The sequence below is a fragment of the Globicephala melas genome, unplaced genomic scaffold (assembly GCF_963455315.2).
Source record: "Globicephala melas unplaced genomic scaffold, mGloMel1.2 SCAFFOLD_525, whole genome shotgun sequence".
NCBI classification, from domain to species: domain Eukaryota; kingdom Metazoa; phylum Chordata; class Mammalia; order Artiodactyla; family Delphinidae; genus Globicephala; species Globicephala melas.
In genome coordinates, this window is record NW_027207690.1 from 869 (window position 1) to 22,441 (window position 21,573).

General features: G+C 51.8%; 1 protein-coding gene and 1 non-coding gene across 5 annotated transcripts; both read right to left on the reverse strand.

Annotated features, from left to right (window-relative positions):
- Positions 1 to 6,082: 6,082 nt before the first annotated feature.
- LOC132596148 (melanoma-associated antigen D4) lies at positions 6,083 to 13,563 on the reverse strand. 4 transcript variants are annotated; one of them, XM_060293343.1, is made up of 13 exons: positions 13,408 to 13,563; positions 12,236 to 12,476; positions 11,160 to 11,990; positions 10,569 to 10,775; positions 10,400 to 10,463; positions 10,092 to 10,171; positions 9,610 to 9,701; positions 8,890 to 8,969; positions 8,763 to 8,805; positions 8,284 to 8,346; positions 7,185 to 7,299; positions 6,483 to 6,913; positions 6,083 to 6,291 (listed from the first exon to the last, which is right to left on the reverse strand). In XM_060293343.1, the coding sequence occupies exons 2-13, from the start codon at positions 12,443 to 12,445 to the stop codon at positions 6,282 to 6,284; spliced, it is 2,226 nt and encodes a 741-aa protein (XP_060149326.1). In that variant the 5' UTR covers positions 12,446 to 12,476; positions 13,408 to 13,563; the 3' UTR covers positions 6,083 to 6,281. The 4 variants fall into 4 exon arrangements, with proteins under 4 accessions (XP_060149326.1, XP_060149325.1, XP_060149327.1 ...); XM_060293342.1 differs by having other exon boundaries at positions 12,236 to 12,446; positions 13,408 to 13,556; XM_060293344.1 differs by having other exon boundaries at positions 6,471 to 6,913; positions 12,236 to 12,446; positions 13,408 to 13,556.
- On the reverse strand, positions 7,546 to 7,674 carry LOC115850029 (small nucleolar RNA SNORA11). The gene has a single exon (XR_004038218.1). It is a non-coding gene; the product is annotated as a small nucleolar RNA SNORA11 (small nucleolar RNA).
- Positions 13,564 to 21,573: the final 8,010 nt, after the last annotated feature.

Here is a 21,573-nt window from a genome sequence, read left to right on the forward strand (position 1 = left end):
TACAGTTTATTTATACATATATTATATCCCCGATAATGCATTGTTATTTGTCTTGAAAACATTCAGTTAACTCTTAAAGAAAGGAATCTTCTAGAAACCCTTCCCCTCCCCCCCTCCACATATTTAACCATTTCTATAGGTATTTGTTCCTTTGTGTTGATCTGGGCATAAATTTGGCATGGTTTTCATTCATCCTAAAGAAATGCATTCAGTATTTTCTATTGTACAGGCCACTGGTGGACAATTCTAATACTTTTTGTTTGTTTGTTTGACTGAAAAAGGCTATTGCGTCATTATTTATTTTATTTTATTTTTAAATTAATGTTCAGTGACATAGACTTCTTCTGGACATCCCCTTCTAGGAATTTCAACACTTACTTGTATAGCTTCTTGTAACCACCATCACAATCAGTATTCAGAACATTTCTGCAACCCCCAAGAAGTCCCCAGTGCTATCCATTTGTAGTCATGCTCTACCTCCATGCCTAACCACGGCACCACCAATTTGCTCTCAGTCACACTAGTTTTGTCTTTTCAAGACCATGCTACAAATGGAGCCATTTAAAAAGTAACCTGAGACTGGCTTCTATCACTAAGCATAATGTTACTGAGTTTCATCCACGTTGTTGACTGTATCAGTAGTTCGTTCCCTTCTACCACTGAATAGTATTCAATTGTATGGGAATAATGCACTTTGTTGAAGGACATTTGGGTTGTTGCATGGTTTTGTTGATTATGAACAGATCTGTTGTAATAAACGCTCGTGTACAGGTTTTTGTGTGAACTCACGTTTAACCTGCTCTAGGGGAAATACTTCAGGGGTGAAGTTGTTGGTCACGTGGCTAAGTGTAAGTTTAACTTCATGAGAAGCAGTAAAACTCTTTCCATAGTGGCTGTGCCACTCTGCATTCCCATCAGTAACCTGTGGTAAATCCAGTTGCTGCCCATCCTTAACATCCTTTGGTATTGTCAGGTGTTTTTTCCTTGGTTTGTTTCTTTGCTTGCTTCTTTCTTTCTTGTTTTGTTTTGGGTTTTGTTACGTTTTAGCATTTTTAAATAGGAAGACAGGTATTTCACCTTAGTTTTAATTTGCATTTGCCTGAGAGCTAGGGAAGTTGAACATCTGTTCATGTGCTCAGTTGCCACCTATATATTCTTTTTATTGAAGTTGCCTCTTCAGATATTTATTCCACTATTTTCTTTCCGTTGAGTTTTGACAGTTCTTTATATATCCTGGATACAAGACCTTTGTTGGATATGTAATTTTTAAATACATTCTCCCAGCCTGGGATTTGTTTTTTCAAACCCTTAACAATGCCTTTCACAGAGGAAAAGAGTTTTTGGGTGTCATACCTGAAACATCCTTGCCAAACTCCAGGTTGAAGATTTTGTGTTATTTCCTTCTAAAAGTTTTACAGTTTCATGTTCCTGGTTTATATCTAAGATTCATTTTTAGTGGGTTTTAGGATAAGGTGTGAGGTTCTTTTTCTTTTAGATGGACGTCCAGTTGCTCCCACACATATGCTGAAAAGCCAATCCTTTCTTCATTCAATTGCTTTTGCACCTTGGTCCAGAACGAATTGGCCATATTTTGTGAAACTAGTTCTGGAATCTTCCCTCCAATTTATTTAATTGTGTGTCTGTTGCTTCACCATCGTCACACTGACTTTTGTTTACTGTAGTTTTATAAGTTTTAAATGAGATAATGTGACTCCAATTTTATGCTTCTTGTCACAGTTGTTTTGGCTATTTTAGTTTCTTTTACTTTTTGTACAGGCTTTAGAATCAGCTTGTTTATACCTACAAAATGAAAACGTGCTGCTGGGATTTTTATTGGAATTGCATTAAACCTATAGATAAATTTAGGGGGAACTGACATCTTTACTACGGTCAATATTCCAATCCATGATCGTGGTATGTTCTTCCGTTTATTTAGGTCTTCTTTTATTTCTTTCCTCAGTGTTTTGCAGTTTACAGAATGCAAATACTATGTGTCATTTGTTAGATTCACAACTAAGAATCGCCCTCATTTGTGAGTGGTACGTGGTGTTCCTCTCTTAAGTTTCATTTCTCCCAACGCTGTTTTACTAGTATCTAGAAATATGATTGATTTTGTGCTGTAATCTTGTATCTCGCACTCTGGGTAAATTCACCTACCAGTTCTAGGAGATTTTGGTGTATTTGTGTGATTTCAACAGAGACAATCAGCTTGCGAATTGGAACAATTTTAATTTAGTCTACTGATTTGTGCCACAGCATGGATGAATTTCCAAAGCACTGAAGCAGAGGGAAAAAAAGGCAGACACAAAAGGTTACATATTGCATATTTATGTGTATAACAGGCTCTCGTAAACAGCATTCTAACCTGTAAGCAATATAGAGAGGAGATCAGTGGTTGCCTAAGGCTGGATGTGGATGGTAGGGATTCACTGGGATGGGGCACAAGGGAACTTTATTAGGTGATGGGAAATGTTCTCTTTCTTGACTGAGGTGGTGGTTACATGGATGGTAGCATTTGTCAAAGTCCATGGAACTGTACACTTAAATGGATACATTTTTGGTGGCCAGTGAAACCCCAGTACAACTGATAAAGAGAAACCTTGACTATTAGTTTCATTTGGAGGAGCTCAGTTTGCAAATGAGCGAACACCCAAAACGTGGACCTCTGATAAGGAAAATATTCAAGGCTTTAGCAGTCATTGCAGTGTTCTCCTTGTGGGCAGCAAGCAGGGGAGTCTCGCCAGCCTCTGCAGGCCTCCGAAACCCGCCCACACACAGAAGGACAAAGCATGCTTCTGACAAGTATGTGAAACTACAGCTGAGGTTGGACATCGGGAACGCCCTTCTGCATTGATTCTTGCCCTTGCCCTTGTCCCTCCTGCCTCCGAACCTTGTGCCTGGGGCCCTTCCCCCCACGCCCCCCCCCCCCCCACCGTGTTGGGAAAGGAAGCAAGAGGAGGAGATTTGTGAGGGTGGCCTGATCCCAGGGCTCATCCTCTGTGTCCTGATTCTGGGTGCTGGGACCCCTCAGTGTCCTAGAGAGCTTCAGAGACAAGCTTAAAGATAATTTGTAGCTGCTGCCTTCCCGAAAGGCCCATGATTATCTGGCTTTCAGCTCTCTCAGATTCCTGGCTAAAAGCAGTGCGCTGCTCATAGTGAAGCTACATCTTCCCACGTCTTCCCTCCCTGCTTTCAGAAGGCTCACTTTCGCCTAGACCTGATCTCTGATGCCTCCTCTGTCCAGGCTGCCTGAAGTAGCCACATGCTCTAATCCCTCCTGTTTTCCGGAGGCCTCCTGCAAATGAAGACTTCTATGGACAGTGTAGGGGAGTTCATTTGCTTCACACCCTCATCATCAACTCTTAGTATCCAGTCTTCATAGTTTTCTTCTTTCATGTGGTCATTGGGTGTGTGCACCCCATTTCACTTCTTGAACTTTGTAACCCGTGGGTAGGTCACCCGTTTCAAAATATATTGCATGTATTTGCTGAACCCCATACTAGGGCAGCTGGCCTGGAAAGGGACTGTTGTGTCACCCTCAGGTGTGCGAGTCCATTTCTGATGAGGATGCTGAAGTGTTGGCCTCTCCAGGACACAGGAGTGAGGATGTGTCAGGAGGCTGGGTGGGCAGTGGCAGGCCTTAAAAGCCCACGATGAACCTCAGGGGCAGGGAGGCCGTGAAGGGTGGGGTGCTGGCTCAGTGAAGGGAGATGGGGAGCTGTATGGGTTGCCCGGGTGGTCAGGAGGGTGGGTGTCTGCAGAGAGGGGTGAGAGTTGGGGGTGTCACCCCACGACACTGTGAGTCCCTCGAAGGCAGTGGCAGCAGACTGCAGTGGGCAGAGCACACATTTGGCCTCAAAGCATCCTGGGCTCGAGTCCCAGCACTGCCCCCTTCCTGGCTGTGGGACGTGGGGCAAGTGTCCTCCCTCTCCGAGCCTCAGTGTCCTCATCCATGGAATGGGCCTGATCATCACCTCCCATCAGGGCTGTCTGGTGAATGACGTCAAGGCCATACGAGTAGTGGCATGCAAATATTCAGAACGACTTTATACATAATCGTCAGTAACTGGAAACAAGTGAATCGGTGAGTGCTTGTCCATCAACAAGTGTCCCAGGAGTCAGAGGGCACAGGCCTGGGCTGGGGAGAAAGCTGCGGGAGCTGCCAAGGTGCACGCACACCTCAGCCACGGCCCTGGCGCATAGTAGGGCCTCAGAAAACAGTTGCTGAGACCTGTTGTGGGCCCTTGTGGTGGGGGAGTCCGTGGAAGGGCTGAGGTTGGGGCCGGGAGGGAGGCCTGCCTTGGTCTCATGTTTGCCCCGTGGGTGAGGAGGTCGGCCGCCTTCGAGGTGACCATCCTCAGAGATTCAGGCCCCTTCCAGGTGCAGGTTTCTGGGGGACCCTGTGTCTTTCCGCGATCCCCAGTGCCCTCCTTCCTCCCTCCCCACCCTGCTCTCAGCACTGCTCCCTGCAGAATGTGGGGGAGCAGGGCCCAGGTGAAGACAACCATGGGGAAGGGGGTGGAAGGGGAGAGTGCTGCAAGCCTGGAGGCCTGGGGAGGTGGTACCTTCCCCAGCACCCTGTCTCTGAGGGCTGCTCTCTCCTCCTTTCTAGATGAGCTGCCTTATCTCAGGTGTCCTCTGAACACAGTGCTCCAGCTCATCCCTGTGGCTTGTGGCGAGTGCCCCACCCTTGTCCATGACAAGGCAGGTGCGTACTGCGTGCACAGCAGGGTCCTGGGAGGTCCCAGGGCAAGGGAACCAGAAACATTCCGGTGTCATTCATCATGCCAGGGCTGGGTTCCCAAATCCTGGGCCGTCGACTGGGAAACCTGCACCTGGAAGGGGCCTGAATCTCTGTCGGAATCACAGAGTGTCCACAAGGCCAGGCATCAAGCCCACAGCCAGGGAGGCAGAAATCAAAGCAGCAACAAATAAGGCAGAAACCCGCGTGAAGCCTGTCTTTAGGGGACGGGGGTCCATACAGAGCCTGCTTCCTGGGGGTGCGGCCCGGGCCGTCCCTCAGCAGGTCTGCACTAGGGGTGCAGTGCTCTGCTGCTGCTCTCTTGCGATCGTTAATACATTTTGAGCCAGGTGACCAGAGTTTCTGTCTTCCACTGGCTCTGGCAAATGATGTAGCTGGGTCTGGGTCAGGATCCGGGTCTGGCTGAGGGAGCGGGACCACTTCTTGGGGCAAAGAGGCAAGCGGGGGGTGGGGGGGCTGGGCGGGCTGGGGTCCTTACACTACTCTCTCCTTCCTCTTAACCTGGAGCCTTGTCCTCCAAGCTGTGGACGTCACTGGGGGACCCAGAAAAGCCCGAGACGGCCCCTTCCTGCTACGGAGTCCTTCCCAGGGTTCCAAAGTGTCTCTGCCCTCACTGTCGTGCACCTGGGGAATGAAAGTTCTAGCCTCCGCCCCCGCAGGGATCACGCAGCCCTTGAAGACACAGAGACCTAGGCTGGCCTTGGCCTCGCCGGGAGAGCCCTGCTTCCATGGAGAAGAGCCCCGGAGCCTCCCAAAGGGCCTCGGGTCATGGTCACAGGCAATGGGCTGTCCAGGTCTGCCTACAGCTTTCTTTCACTGAATCGGCTCTTGTGGCAGTAATGGCTCCTCCTTCTACCTGCTGGAGGGGTGAGAGTGTCACTGTGAGGCCTACCTCATTGTCCTTAAGACTCGGTCTGAGGGAGGAGGTCCTGAAATGGTGTGGATGATGAGGGAAGGATTCCAGGACAGCGCCTCCAGAGATGGGGCGGAGGTGGGTCCTAGGGGATGTCTGTGGATCCCGTCCCTTGGTGGGAGGGACGGTGGCACCGGCTCACGGCCCTCCACCCCACCCCTTCTCCTGAGGATCCCCACTGGCATTTAACCGGGGCCACACAGTGTAAGAAATCATGAAACTGTATGGACCGGAGCCCCTGGAAACTCTTGGCCTCCACACTCAGCTGGCATCTCTGCGCCTCCCAGTGCCTGACCCAGCCACACCCGTCTGCCTTTTAGGGGGAGGCGGCCCCCGCCTGTCCCGGAGGGCCTGACCACCGGCCACTCAGAGCCACACCTGCCCAGGAAAAGGAGAAGACGTCCGACTGATTTTGCAACTTTAATGCAATACTGATACCCAAAACACGACAGCACGACAAAAAGCACACAGGAAAGCAGGAAGGGCAGAGAGCGCGTCATCTGGCATGCCATCTTCCATGGACGGGGAGTAGCTGCCTAGAGTGCTCTGTCGGGGGGCGGGGGGCAGAGGAGGCACTCTGGCTCGGCAGGGGGCTGCTGCAGCTCCTCAGCGCTGCCTGGAACCGGGAGACACAAAGGCCAGAACACAAGGGTCAATACAGGTGAACCGTCAGGGATAGGAAGAACAAACTGAGCGTCCCGTCAGGCTCTCTTCGTTCCCCCATGACACCCCAGGCCTTCCCCTGACTCCTCCCAGTCCCTCCACACCCCATCCTTCAGAGTCTCATCTAATGACCTCCAATCTTACTGAATCCAGGAGAAGAAGCTGGCACTGGTTCTGGCGGCGTTTCTGGTCCGGATGGTGGAGCTGGTGCTGGGGCCATCGAGCATGCTGGTGCTGGCCGCACCATTGGTGCCACTGCTGACGCCAGCCCTCCAGGTGCCTCTCCTGTTGGCACGGTTGCTATTCAGAATGTACTGATGGTATCTGGCCCAGAAAGCGAAGGGGATCCTGGACCAGGCGTCGCCAAAATCTCCATCCTCATCCCAGGTCAGGAGCTCGACCTGTATGTCGTCCCAGCTCCACCGTCCAATCAGAGCTTCCTCCCCGATGTTCATCTGGGCCCTCATCTGGGCCCTGGCATGTTCCTCAGCCATATCCACATCCATCGTCTTGAAAGCATCATCCACAGCCTCCAAGAAATGAGCCCTCCATTCCCGGGGGTCTCGGTTCTGATACTGCGGTGGAAGAACAGCAGCCGTCGGAACAGCTACCCCACCTCGCTCAGCACCTGCTTCCTGCCATACGCCCTCCTGAGCGCTTTGCAAAATCATGATAGAAACCCGCACGACTGGAATCGGGCTCCCATTATTCTGTGCCAGACCTGGGATTTCGCCCCACCCACTCACTACGTCTGTGAACTTGTGTCAGTGACTTAGGAACCTTTCTGGGCCTCAGCGAACCAACGAGGTATGGGAAACTCCAGCCAGAACAGAGGCTCTGCCTTACCTGGGCGATGAATCTCAGCACCCTCATCTTGCTGGTCTCGTGGCGGGCGCGCAGGCCCCAGAGGAACTCATACTCGGGGGGGCTGCTATTGGGGATCTTCTTGTATTCCAGGTACCTGCGTGAGAGAGGAAAATAAACTTCTGCTTCCAGCCAGGCAGACCTGTTGCTGCACCAGTGGCTCCCAGGTGGCCCCTTCCCAGCCCCGAGGCTGCAGCTTGGCTGCCGCAGGAGGCCTGCCCTGGCCCCGCAGCCCTTGCCTCGCTCCCACGCTCACTCCCAGGGGTTTCTGCCTCCAAAACTGAGGTGCTCACACCCTTAGGCCACTGGTCCTGCCCAGCAGCCACGTGGAGGTGCAGGGGGCACGTGTAGGGTATTTGTTCATAGGAAGGCCACGAGTTTTGTGCCCCTTGTCACAATAACCCAGGTTCCTGTTGGGTGTGTTGTAAACAGAGGAGCCATCTCTTCAGGCCCCCTGCTCTGAGCACACCCCACCATGGGGCTCGTCCGTGGCCTGGCTGAACCCTGGGACAGTCCACCCTAGAAAATGACTGTACAGGAAGAAACAGTCAACCAAGAGCAGTGGACTCCATGCATACTCTCGACCATCTGTGTGTGTGTGTGTGTGTGTGTGTGTGGTGCAGGGGGCGGGGGTGGGGGTGGTGAACATGCATACGGGCCTGTGTGAGGGCACACAAGATCTCCAAGCACCGAGGATGGGGTGGGCCTGGGCTAGAAGGTCAGCGGGGCTGGACTCCAGGCCCAAATGGGCCTTATCCCAGCCGGAGCCATGTCAGGCTTCCACTCTCTGAGCCCCAGGCTCCTGAGATGTAAAGCCGGGGACACTGCCTAGAGGGCAGGTGCTGAACGAGATGGGGGCTGTACCACCCCACCTGGTGCTCGCAGTCAGCATGTGCTCCCTTTCCCCAAGCCTCCCTGGAATTGCCCTCCCCCCAACACTCACATTCCCCCCCACCCCACACTCACACCAGACACCCATCCCTCTGGTGTTAAGACATGGGCTGGGGAATGGCTTCCTCAGCCAGAGCAGCACACGAGGAAGGCCTGAGTGGGAGGCAAAGTGAACTCAGTCGATACTCACTTCTGCTTCACAAAGTCCTCTGTAATGAGTTTCCTCAGATCGCCCAGGAATGGGTGCCTCACCCTGAGTGCAAGGAAAGGAATGCATGACTAGAGACAGTGGCAGTGCCCGGGGTGGGCGGGAGCACTCCCAGCAGGACTGAGAGCTTCCCAGCCTGTGGGGTGTCCCCATGGATGCCTGGGCCGGCAGCAGAGGCCAGACGGCCACTTGTCAGCGACGCCCCAGGGAGGGGTTTGACGGAGCCCCCAGGTCCGATGGTTTCTCTTAGTTCTCATCTGGGAACAGAGAAGGCACACGGAGCAGAGGGGGTGCTCAGTGCTCAGGACCGTTTCCCCACGCACCCTGGTGGGACCCTTTGCGCTCTACCTAGTCCAGGACGCCACGCCCCGCAGAGACCACTAGGCCACTGCAATCCCGGGGCCTCTTGTGCCCAAGGACAGACACACTGAGGAGTGGGAGCCGAGAGACCCCAATCATACCCGGGGCGCAGTCCCATCTTGCGTAGTGCCTCCCAGAGGACAGCTGCGAGGGGAGATGAGGTACAAGAGTTTAGCACACGGAGGTGAGACGGCGGGCAACCCCCCAGCTGCAGGTCCAGCCACTCACCCTCGCTGGCACGGTTGCCGTTCATGAAGATGACGCCCAGAATCACCAAGAGGAGACTCAGTCTGGGAGTGTCCTTGGTCCTGAAGGTGTAGAAAGAGGGATCCTGTCCAGCAGCCATTTTCCCGGGGGGACCACAGCCGGCTCACTCAACTAGCCTCTCCCAGATTGCTGGGCTACAGGGCAGCTCCTCCTACTCTGTATGGCTTGCGCTACCTGGTCCAGACAATTCATTCCTCGGCCTGAGACTGAGTCCCTTCATCCATCAAATGGGGATGCTAACACCTCCTCCCAGGGCTCTGCCGAGGATGGGGTTAGGCAGGGAGCAAACGGTTGGCAACCCTGTGTCCAGAGGCACATCCAGACCTTCCCTGCCCTTTGCGCATTGCGTCGGGAGCACAACTCCACTGGAGAGCACCCCCACACCCCCGTCCCCCTCCCGAGGCCCACTCTGCCAAGCCCTGGCCAGGACCTTAGCAGGGAGAGGCAACCAAGGAGCTTGCTTTCCTAGGAAGATGGGGGTGGGGAAGGGTGGGCAGGGGCGAAACCCGGAGAGCAGCAAATCCTCGGCCCAGGCTACTGCCCCTGCCAGCCCTTAACTGCTCAGCACCGCTAACTCTGGGTGGGAGCCGTGCTAGGCCCCCCAACCCCACTTTCCCGTTTCTCTGAGAGGAGCGGGGAGGCACCACCAAGGAAGGCCACCACCCTCCTGTGCTCTCTCACTTTCCCAGGAGGCGGGCTGACGAATCCCGTGTGCAGACAAGAATGTAGAGGTGTTCTTCCTTGTCGATTTCCTTCAGGTGGATCCCAAACTTCTACATGGGGGAGAAAACAGAATGTGAGATCAAACATCCATGTTGGGTGTCCTGCAGGCAGTCACTCAATTCCCCGTTAGAGCTTTTCCTTGGCGGGGAGCCCCAAGCCCTGGGGGAGGAGGAAGAAGAGAGGCCGCAGAGGAAGTACCCTGTGGGAGCACTGACACTGGCTGAGACAATGGGATCCACCTCAGGAGACCACAGACACTCAGAGAGCACGAAGGGCAAGAAGGAGGGAAGGAGGCAGGCAGAGGAAGCTCCCAGGTGGAGAGGCCAGGGAGGGCTTCCTTCCAGAGCACATAGTCCTGCCCTTGGGCCTCGAGGGGATGCAGGGGGCAAGGGTTCCCTGCGGCCCCTGCTCCACAGAGCTGCCCCCGGCCCCGCACCCACCTTTTCCAGAGTGTACGTTGCTCGTTCAATGATCTCAGGGAAATGTTCATCGTATTCTCGGATGACATCCTTCAGCATGTCTGCAGGAGGGGAGGGGTGGGCAAAGCACCGAGGCTGAGCAGGGGCCACAGAGCTGCAGCTTTTCTGTCAGCCCTGCTGAAGGGAGCACACTCAGGACCCCACACCGTGCAAATGGAGCCATCAGCCAGGCCTGATGTGTGTGTGTGGGCATCTGATGGGAGGCCCACAGGGCAGGGTTGTGGGAGGGGGGAAGGGCAGAGCTCAGGGAGGGGGCACAGGTTGCCCACCTGAGCGCTTGATGGGGATCTTCTTGTAGTCTTTAATCATCAGATATTTCACCAACTTATTTGCCTGGAGAAGGAGGGAGCACACGGGTAGACCAAGGCGTGGGCGACCTCAAAGAACAGGCCCGCAAGGGAGGAGAGGAGCGAGATGGGGGAAGGGCAGGCTTCTTACCCTCTCTTGCAGAAGGGTCACATTGCGGGGTGGCAAGCACAGTACGTGCCTTGAGGGTACCTGGGACCTCAGGGCCATGGGGGGCCGAGGGGCCATCTGAGGCCGCACAGTTGTCAGTGGGGGCTGCGATGCCCTCCAGGTCGGTGGGACCGCAGGAGGCTCTCTCTCCTCCTCGCTGCTCTCATATTCGTCATCCAGGTGCTTGGACTGTACCATTAGACAGAGGAGAGACTCAGGGCTACCAGGCTACCCGTGCAAAAGCACCTGGCACACATCTTAACCAGAGCAGGTACTTGGAGATAAGGGTAGTAGGAACAGCGGATGACACGTGCCGAGTGCTTACTAAGTGCCAGGCACTGAGCCAACCGCTTCTCCCTCCAGGCCTGAGGGTAGGGACTACGTGGAGTAAAAACATGCTAGTTAACCTGTCTTGGAGAAACATGCACAAGCTGAGAGAAGAGGGGAGGGAAGGAGAGGGAAGGAGAGGGGAGGGGAAGGGAGGGGATGTGGGGAGGGAGAGGAGGAGGCAGAGAGGAGAGGGCCCAGAAAGCAGGGGAGCAAGGGGGGTTGGAGACAGCAGGGAGGTCTCACCTTCTTTGTCCTCTTGCCTCCCATCCTGGCCCAGGGCTCCGCACTCTGCTGAGAGGTGGCAGCTGCACCCTCAGGCTCAGGGATGCTCGTGGCCATCTTGGCCTTGGCAGCAGCTGCTGCCACAACGTTCTGAGGCTCCACCCACCGAGTCTTGGCGAGAGCCTTCCCAGACTTGGTCGTCTTTGGCCGGGTGGCTGCCCCCTCCCCGGCAGAGGCTGCCTGGGGCCCCCCGGAGGCAGCACTGGGGCCCTCTATGGCAGCCTCTTGGGCCGGGGCAGGTCTCTTGGGGCGTGGGAAGGCCATGCCACTGACACCTGCCGGCTGGGTGAAATCAAAGACATCGTTCTGACCCAGGAAGGCTGTTTTGGGCCGGGTGGCATCCATCTCACTGGCACGTGGGGCCTGGGAGAAAGCACAGGCCGTACTAGGGCCCTCGGCAGCAGCCTCCTGGGCCCGGGAGGATGTCTGGGGCTGCGTGGACCTTGCTGGAGCCCCGGGGGTGGCCATCTCGCTCTTGACTAGCATCTGGGAGCTGTGCGGAGAAGCAAGGCTTGTCTCAAGGGTGGCTGCCTGAGCCTCGGCAGCGGATGTCATGGGCTGGGTATCGCCTCCTGAGCCCTGGTCTGTGGCCACTGAGTGGTTAGCGACCACCTGATGGTAGGTGGCACGGGCAGCAGCAGCAGCGGCCCGAGCAGCTTGGTTAGAGGAGGCGGCCCGGGCTACGTTGGCAGCACGGGCAGCCGGCTCGTTGGCAAGTGTTTCTGGATCCATCCGAAATGCCTCCAGCAGAGTCCTGGCCAGCATAGGGTTTTCAAGTTCCCAGGGCTCATTCTGCAAGACCAGGGAGGGGAGGGCAAGGCAGACAGCTGTACACACTCGCCCTGTGCTGGCCAGCCCCCGACCAGCCCCCAGACCCTCCCAAATCCCCCTTCTCCCAGCAGGAGAGGGAAGGTTTGGTGAAGCTGGGCAGTCCTTCCCCATTCAACTCCAGCCTTCACCCACCCCCTCCTCCCATCCTCCCTGACGTCGCAGGAGGGAAGGCCCAGGGCTAGCAGGTGGCCGACAAGGGGCCTCACCGCTAAGATGCGAAAGCCTGGACCCAAGCTCCCAAAGGCTCTGAGGATACGGATGTCAAAGCTGGTGAGGGCTCCGTAGCCTCCAAAAGCACCAAATTCTTCATAGTCGTTGCCTTCAACCATGTCTTCCTCCCCGACTTCATCACTACCCTCGTCCATGTCTTCAACGTTGTACCCTTCAGATTCTTTGTGGTAGCTTCCCTCAGCCATGCTGGGGGTCCCAAGGAGAAGAGAGCTCAGCCTGAGAGGGACGGGGAGGCCTCTTCAGGGGGAGGGGGGCAGGACCCAGCAGGAGGCCGGATCTCTCAGGAAGTGGGGAGCTGCAATCATCAGGTTACCAGGCAGTATAAGGTCGGGGTGGGTGGGGGAGTGAAGGCTGCTGGGGTAGATTCCCTCAGAGACAGAGCCCTAAGAGAAGGATAGAGGAGGTCGGAGGAGTCCCTACACTGAAAGGGGAGTTTAGGACAGGCAGGCTCCCCGGCCCAGCGGCCGGATTTGAACAAGGGGTGCACTGGCGGGCCTGGGTCCAAAGAGTCCCATAGGAGATGCGTTGAGAGAGGGAGAAATAAAGCGCCTGAATTTAATGCCTGGAGCAGGGGGCCAGGACGGTGGGGAGGAGAATGACATGAGAGGGCTGAGACAAACGGGGACCGCTGGAAGCTCTGGGAAAATGAATCCCAGGGACCCTCTAAGTGCCGGTGGGGGGATTCAGCTGATTCAGGTCTAGGTTGGGCTCATACAGGAGCGCTCAAGGTGTATGGGGTGGGGGTCTTCGGGCTAGGTGAGGCTCGAACTGGAGCGCTGGAGGTCTCAGAGGCCAGGACTGCAACTCCAGGAAGGGGGCAAAACGTTCAGTTCCACTGGATTGATCTCAGAGTGTTTGGGGTGGAGGTGGGGCCTCCGCTCTAAGGAAGCTCAGCACGGAGCACACGGGTCTGTTAAAGGGGTTCGGATGGTGGGCTCCGGTGTAAGTAGGGCTCGGATCGGGGAGCCTGCGTCTGATGGCGGTGGAGGGGGGAGGCTCCTATCTAGACCGCGGGTCTAAGGGGGTTCAGGTTCTGCGTGCTTGGGCTTTGTTCAGATCCGGGGGCGGGGGATTGGGGATGGGGAGGGCACAGCGTACCCTCGTTCCACTCGCTCTCTCCCGGTCCTGTCTGGGGCTGGATCCTTACCTTCCCTGGGGCTCCAATGGCGTCCGTCCTCAGCACCAGGAACCCCGCAGCCGCGCCCTCGCCTACTGCTGCCAGCACAGCAGCTCCGACCACCCCGCCCCTTTTCTCCGCGCAACGCCCCCCCTCCCCGCCGCGCGGCTGGGCAGCCTGCGCATGCGCGGACCCCTCCAGCCGGCCCGCTTTCCCAACAAAAGCCTTTCCCACCAGGTCCCCTGTGCGCATGCGATTCCGCCAGTGGGTGGGCGGGGTAGGGGGGCGTTTTCTCCTTCCCGCCAGATTCCCCTCACCGTTCCCCACCTCCGCCTCCGCGCCCCCGACCGCAGGCGCGGGCACTCACACCCTGTACTGCGGTTCCAACCCATCCATCATATACCCTCAGTCCCCCCACTTTTGCACAATGCTTCTCAGCCCTGCCCTCCCCCTTGCCTCTAAGCTCCTCCAGTGTGGTCTGGAATACACTGAGCCCTGCTTCCCCAGCGTGACCCCTAGGTCACCAATACAGAGGTCTCTAGCCCAGTCTGCAACTGCAACAAGAGAAATGGAAATGGCGAGAGGACACCAGTTCCCTCTGCGTTCCCCTCCACTATCCACCTCTAGGGCCCCCAGACACACTGGGAACATCTGCTTCCCCAGCCACTCTTCATGCAGCTTGTGTGTCACAGCCTGAGCTGTGCTGGGCATTATCTTCCTCTCACAGCAGCCCTGGGAGGTGGATGTCAGCATCCCCATTTTACAGATCAGGAAGCTGAGGCACAGACGGACACATCGCACAACCTAGACAAGGCCACAGAGCCAGCAGGTTGAAAATGCAGAATTTGGGCCGGGGTCTCGCTGACTCCAAAAATCCATGTTCCACTGGCACTGGCCCCGGGGACTGAGGCACCCTCCCTTCTTCAGTTTGAGCAGCAGATCCACCCCACCTCTCCTGCCCTGTCAACATCTGTCCCAACAAGCCAGGTTTCTGTTCTCTGAGACCTAAGCTCACGCTCTGCATTCCAGGGGGAACAGGTAGGAGCCCCAGGCCCACCCCTTGCCTGCTCTATGTGGGTCCATCCAGGTGTGAGAATTGCTCCTTGGGGTCCACTCCCTGCTCCGACTGTCAGGCCTCTTCGCTGTGAGTGGCACAAACACGCTGCCTGAGGCCTTCCTGGTGCCCACTGGAGCGGCCAGGACAATCAGGCACTTGTGTGTCTGAGCCATGGCAAGCCCTGATTCAGAGTAAATGTTTCGCCTGGTTCCTTCCATGGCTGGGGCCTGGGGCAGCTGTGATCTTGTGGATAGAAGCTGGGCTGGACTTCCGAATTCCAGGGACGGAGTGTTGGACCAGTCTGTCGCTAGCTGTGTGAAAGCCCGCTTGGGTCACTGGACATCTCTGAGCCCGGTTTCTCAATATGCAAAATGTGAAGCAAAAGGAGAACTTACTGGGGTCCTACCTAAGGACACACATGCTGCTGCGCTTCCAGAATGACTGGAGAAAATGCTATGTTCCCACCTCAAATTGCACTTCTATTTTTTTTTACAAAAAAACATAGTGGACTTTTATATTCGTTTTTATATCAGCCTCTCCAGGCTGTCCACCCCTGTGTCTGAATGGAAGCTATTGCTAGGACCAGAGCTTTTACTCTCCAGTGACCAACATCAATTCTGCCTGTCTGGATGGCTTTCCTCAGCTGTTGCATAGCAACCTTCCCTGTCAGCTGCTTGTGTCTCTCAGCCCTTCCTGTGCAACACGTTTCTGTGGGACGTGACCAGACTTTAGAAGCGAAAGCCTTGACAAACCGCTATATGCTAATAGAAAATGCTATGTTCCCATCTCATTTTGAAACTGTGCTTTTTTTACAAAATCCATAGTGGACTTTTATATTCGCTTTATTTTATTTTTTATTCTTATTTTTTCTTTTTCTTTACTGAGATATAATTGACATATAACATTATATTAGTTTCGGGTGTACAACATCATGATTCATTATTTGTATATACTGTGAAATGATCACCACAATAAGTCCAGTTAACATCCATCATCACACATAGTTACAATTTTTTATGATGAGAACTTCTATTGTATTCATTTTTATACCAGCCCCTCTATATGCTAGATGCTTTGTAACTATATATGCTAAAATGCTTACAACTCCTAAATCTACAACCCCAGTTCGAACTTCAGCTTTGAGATCCAAATCCATATATTCATTCGTCTACTTGACATCTCCACTTGGATGTTTCAAGGGCTCCTCACAGTGAGTCTGTCTCACTGTGGTATTGCTATATCCACCACTCCCACACACTCACGTCCCCCATCTCTCTTGTTTTTAAAACTCCCATCTTCACAATCTCAGTAAATGGCACCACGATCCACACAACTACTCACTCCAGAAAATGGAAGTCAGCTACCACCACTGCCCTTTTCTCATACACTGCACCCAGATGGGAAACCTCTGCAGCTCTCCAGGGCTACCTCAGTGTGCAGCTCTCTCCCCTCCATTACCCCCAGAATATTCTAGTCACACTGGCCTCTTGGAATTCTCAGCTCTGTCTCCTTCACTTATTCACCTCTGTTTGTGTTCAATCTCCCTGTGCCGCAGCCTGTAAACTCTATCCAGGCAAGAAGTTGGGGGGAATTGGGCATCACCTGGGATCACCTTTTTAATTTCCCTTATCTTGGGGATCAATGTCCTGCGTGGCTCGTGGAGCCACGACGTAAAGCTTTGTAACTTTTTTGGTTTATAGATATTTTGGTGGCAGAGCACATCGGATTCCTGTTAATTCATCGTTGCTGGAAGCATTATAGTACATAAATTTTTCTTACATTCAAATATTTTAACTGAGAACTATGCTTTTAAGATGTATCCACTCTGCTATGCATATGTGTGCCATCCTATTTGTCACCTAAGACAATAAGAATACGTTCAAGCTTTCTCAGCAAGGGGATGTCATACTTGTTTTAAATGTTCATTTTTTAAGAAAGGATTTGTTGGAGACATGTGGAGAGAATAGTAGAGGGGCGAGAAACACCAAGAAACCAGAATGTGTGTCTTTCCATCATACTGATGAGAAATAATGCTGACTTGTACAAGGGTTACCATGGAGATGGAAATTCTTGTTCCCCATTCATTCCTTGGGGAGTTCTGTTCTAATTGGTCTTACGGTAGTATATGCTGTCCTTTTCTGGGTTTATATCAGAATGGCAGTGCTCTTCTACATTCCTAGGGCTAACAGTGATGCAAAAGCAGGTCTACTGGCAACCAGAATGTCTGTTGATACCATGGCTGGTTAAGGCCTCCCGAATTCCTGTGGTTCCTCTCATCTGTTTTTTCCTCAGGGGTTCATGCACTAACCTCATATAACATGAAGCCAGTGTCTGATTCTTAATCTTGTTCTCACAGTAAGCAGGTTGTCCTCATTCTGGCCTCATTTTATCTCAGTACTTTGACCTTGACATTCAGGATGCCCAAATGGGCAAACATCCCTTCACCAACTCACTAGCTTCTGCTGTTCCTTAGTTGTATCACTAACAGTTAAAACTGGCCATTTCAGGTCCTCTACAGGAACTATTTCCACATATCTAACTGTTCTCTTTCACTGCACAGCATATTATTTGATGTACTTCACATTCTACAATTGCTTTGAAATAGACAACACATATCACTACTGTGATTTTTGGAAAAGCCTTTCAGCTATTAAATTGTATATTGATAATGTTATGCACTATTCTTTCTGGCTTCTCACCAATCACCACCTTCATCCCTGAAAAAAAAGGATCTGAGGATGAAAAGCGTTTATCCATCAATAACTTTACTTTGATGACCACTCTGAATAAGCCTCACAAGTGTGCTGGTTGATCAGCCTCTAGTTTAGGTCTGTGTTAACTGTCGGAGGGCTGCTGTCAACCATTGGGAAACAAATGTTGCACTCCCATAAGCTCTCTCCTGCTTGCTTCTCTCTGTCTTCCCTAAATATCCCATTGAGAGGCCATACCCATGCTGCATACAGCATTACACAAAGGAGTCCAAACTGGGCTCATTGTAAACTTTTAGTCATTATCTCAGGGAAGGGGAGGGAAGATATTACGGTAGAAGTAAGATCGGTATGTCACAGTGGAATCAGTGTGGTTAGCCCTTCTGCATTTAGGTCCACGCAAGTCCTCAAGACGTTGCCTGTGATCCTCCATCAGCTTAAGGAAACAATCCAGGCCCATGGTGAATTACAATAAAATGTAAAGCTTGGGGAATATTGGCATTTAAATGTCAAAATATGGCTGTTTGTTTCCACTGAGTCTCATTAGTCTAACACCACATGCAAAAATGTCCTTGGGATCAAGTGATCATGGTTACAACCTCTTCATGCTTGTGATATTAAACTCTCTACTTCATTTTAGAGGTTTGATATAATAAGTGCCCAATACCAGCAGCAAGGGCTTCCACCTGGAATGATTGTTTTACCCCTGGAGGATTCAATTTCTTTCCAGTGCCTCACGATGGGAATTTTCCATGGTATGTAGGCAAAGGACTTGTTATTTCCTTTCTACAAAACCAACGCATACATCAGTCTATTACCTTCCCTGGATGTGCTTCCCACACAGCCACCTGAATGGAGCTTGCTTCAGAATGAGGAGTGTCTACTTGTCCCTGTCCTTTTCCCTGTAGCCTTATCACTGGTAAAACCTCAGCTACTAGGCTTTCACCAGAAGCAATGAGTGGAGTCAGACCTTTGTTGCCTTGATTTTTTACAAACGGCTCTAAGTTTTCATGGCCAATGTTAAGAGCTGGTGGTGCTAGAAAGAAAAGGAGGGATGTCTGGAATTCATTATTTTGATCACCACCCAGTAAAGTGTGTTGCTGGGGAGAGATGCTCCTTTACTTTCTGCCTGTCCCTGGCTTTCTGCTTGTCACCTTGCAGTCCCACTTGCTGTCTCTCTCCTCCACCTCTCCCTCAGCTTGCCTGCATCCTCCCTCTCTCTTTGCTTCTACGTCTGTCTCCCTCTTTCCTATGTCTTTACAGTCTTCCGACTGGTTTTTCTGCTCAGTCTCCCCTTCTCCTTCCCTCCTTTATCCCCCATCCGCGTCTGTGTATCTTCCACGCCCTGGCTCTCCCTGGCATATCCCTGCCTGTTTTCCCATTGCTGGGCCCATGTGAAGCCACATCGGTGGGAAGACCATGGATATATACATTCATCCACCGATCCCTCTACCGATTCTTCCATCCTTTCCATTCTGTTTTTTAATTCATTAATTCCTCTGTTCATTTATTCCTCCCACAAATGTACTTGAGAGTCTATAAGGGAACAGGCACTGGACTAGACCCTCAGGATATACAGTGGAGAACAAAACAGACAATGGAAACTTTCACCATGGGGCTTGCACTGGAATGGGGCGGCAGGTGTTTCAAAAGGATCCCTCTAACAAATATATACAAATACATTAGTTATGACAAATACTGATAAGTGCTATGGGGGAAGTTTTCAAGGTGCTAAGAGAAAGGAGAAGAGGATAAGTAATTTAAATTGAGGATGAAGTGGTTTGTGGCCAGGAAAGGCCCTCAGGAAGAAGTGATCTAACCTGATTAGATTTAAAGGTACTAATGACCCTATTTCCTGTGGTAAAGAAGTAGTCCATGGACTTAAGTGGCAATAGAGGTATGCAAAATATTGCGATTGGACTCTCCTAATCATATCATCATGAAAAGCAAGGTTCTGGACAACTATGTATTTGATAACTTTGAACATTTTAATCAAACTAAGGTGTATAATAATATTGACTGGTTGTTCTAACTGCACTAGAGAAGGTGAGAAAAGAAAAAAAGAGATGAGCTCAGGGCTTCAAATTTCCAGCTCAAGTTCGACATAAATGACCCAAAGTGTCAATGTCTGCCCTGAAAGAAACCCTTATCTCCTCTACCTGTAGGGCTGAGTTTTCTTTTATTTTTTGTAAGAGGAAAACATTTTATTTTTTACCTATACCAAGTAAAATAAAAAAGCTTTTTCTTATAAGTGTGGTCTTACACAGATGGGTTAATTATAGACATTGGCTTACAGAAAAGATAATAAACATGAATATTTTCTATATGATTCTTGTAGGAGAGTACAAAAATACAAGAAATACAAGATGGGTTGGGGAGCTGTAGCGGAGGAGAGATTCCTGAATTTGGGGAAAACCCTTTTGCAACAGGGAAACCCCCTCTCTGATGGGGAAATAGATTGGCACAGAAGGGAAACATTTGAAGCTGTCAGAAGAGGATGAAGTGGCTGATCAGTGGCAGATGGGACAGTGTGAGAAATACACAGATACTCCATACCTCGGCCCTATGTGTCCCGGACTGGGACGTGTGTTCACAGGTGTGCAAGGGGGCTGGCAGCTGGTACGTGGGGATTGGAGGACAGGCCCAGAGTGAGATATGCTGTTGGCTGTGGGGAGACTGACTGAGGGGACAGGAGGGAGGAAATCAGCATCAGGGAAAGCCTATGGAGGAAGACCGGACTGCCATGGAAGCAGGGCACTATTGCTGAGTCACACGCAGCGGGAGGAGCCACTATTGTACATTTTCCCAAACACCAGTGCCTGCTTATGACAATAAAAGAAGCCCACACAGGGCTAGCTCTTGCTGCCAAGCAATTGAAAAAAAAAACCCTCTCAGGGCTGGCCCTCACATGCCTTATGCCGGGAGCCAGAAAAGGCCCTCAATAGGGCCCTATCTCTTGCGTCCGTGGCCACCGTTTTCCCTGAGCATTTGGCACCTCCAGGGCCCCGTGATCCAAAAAGTCATACCACCTCTGTGCAGGGTGGCACGGGGCAGACCCAAGAACTCCAAGACAGCCTCAGGACCAGACTCCTGTTGGTGGACCACCCACAGAGGTGAGGATAAAACGAAAGCTGAACTCCAGGGATGGGGTGACTAAGGAAGAAGATGGAAAATCTTTCCATCAACTGTACAAGCTGCAAATTAAATCCCCGTGATCAACTAGGTAGACCCTGCATCTATGGAATATCTGAGTAGACAATGAGTGTTTCCACAAATGAAAACGGTCTAGCTCTGGGAGCTATGGACTCTGGGGGCAAACACACGCAGGAATTGGGCAAGATCAGAGTCAGAGTGGTCCCCACAGGGCCCACAGCAGGTCCAGAGACCAGCCCAGAGGCAGAGAAGAGCCTATTGGGGAGGCAGAGGTGGGCTGCAGCTCACAGCATGTGCAAGGACACTTAGAGCAAAGACCCCAGGGAAATATAATTATTACTATTAATTTTATTAAGTTTTTTTTAACATCTTTATTGGGGTATAATTGCTTTACAATGGTGTGTTAGTTTCTGCTTTATAACAAAGTGAATCAGTTATACATACACATATGTTCCCATATCTCTTCCCTCTTGCGTCTCCCTCCCTCCCACCCTCCCTATCCTACCCCTAAAGGCAGTCACAAAGCACCGAGCCGATATCCCTGTGCCATGCGGCTGCTTCCCACTAGCTATCTACCTTACGTTTGTTAGTGTGTACCTGTCCATGATTCTCTCTCGCCCTGTCACAGCTCACCCTTCCCCCTCCCCATATCCTCAAGTCTGTTCTCCAGTAGGTCTGTGTCTTTATTCCTGTCTTACCCCTAGGTTCTTCATGACATTTTTTTTCTTCTTAAATTCCATATATATGTGTTAGCATACAGTATTTGTCTTTTTCTTTCTGACTTACTTCACTCTGTATGACAGACTCTAGGTCTATCCACCTCATTACAAATAGCTCCATTTCGTTTCTTTTTATGGCTGAGTAATATTCCATTGTATATATGTGCCACATCTTCTTTATCCATTCATCCGATGATGGGCACTTAGGTTGTTTCCATCTCTGGGCTATTGTAAATAGAGCTGCAATGAACATTTTGGTACATGAATCTTTTTGAATTTTGGTTTTCTCAGGGTATATGCCAAGTAGTGGGATTGCTGGGTCATATGGTAGTTCTCTTTGTAGTTCTTTAAGGAACCTCCATACTGTTCTCCATAGTGGCTGAACCAATTCACATTCCCACCAGCAGTGCAAGAGTGTTCCCTTTTCTCCACACCCTCTCCAGCATTTATTGTTTCTAGATTTTTTTGATGATGGCCATTCTGACTGGTGTGAGATGATAACCTCATTGTAGTTTTGATTTGCATTTCTCTAATGATTAATGATGTTGAGCATTCTTTC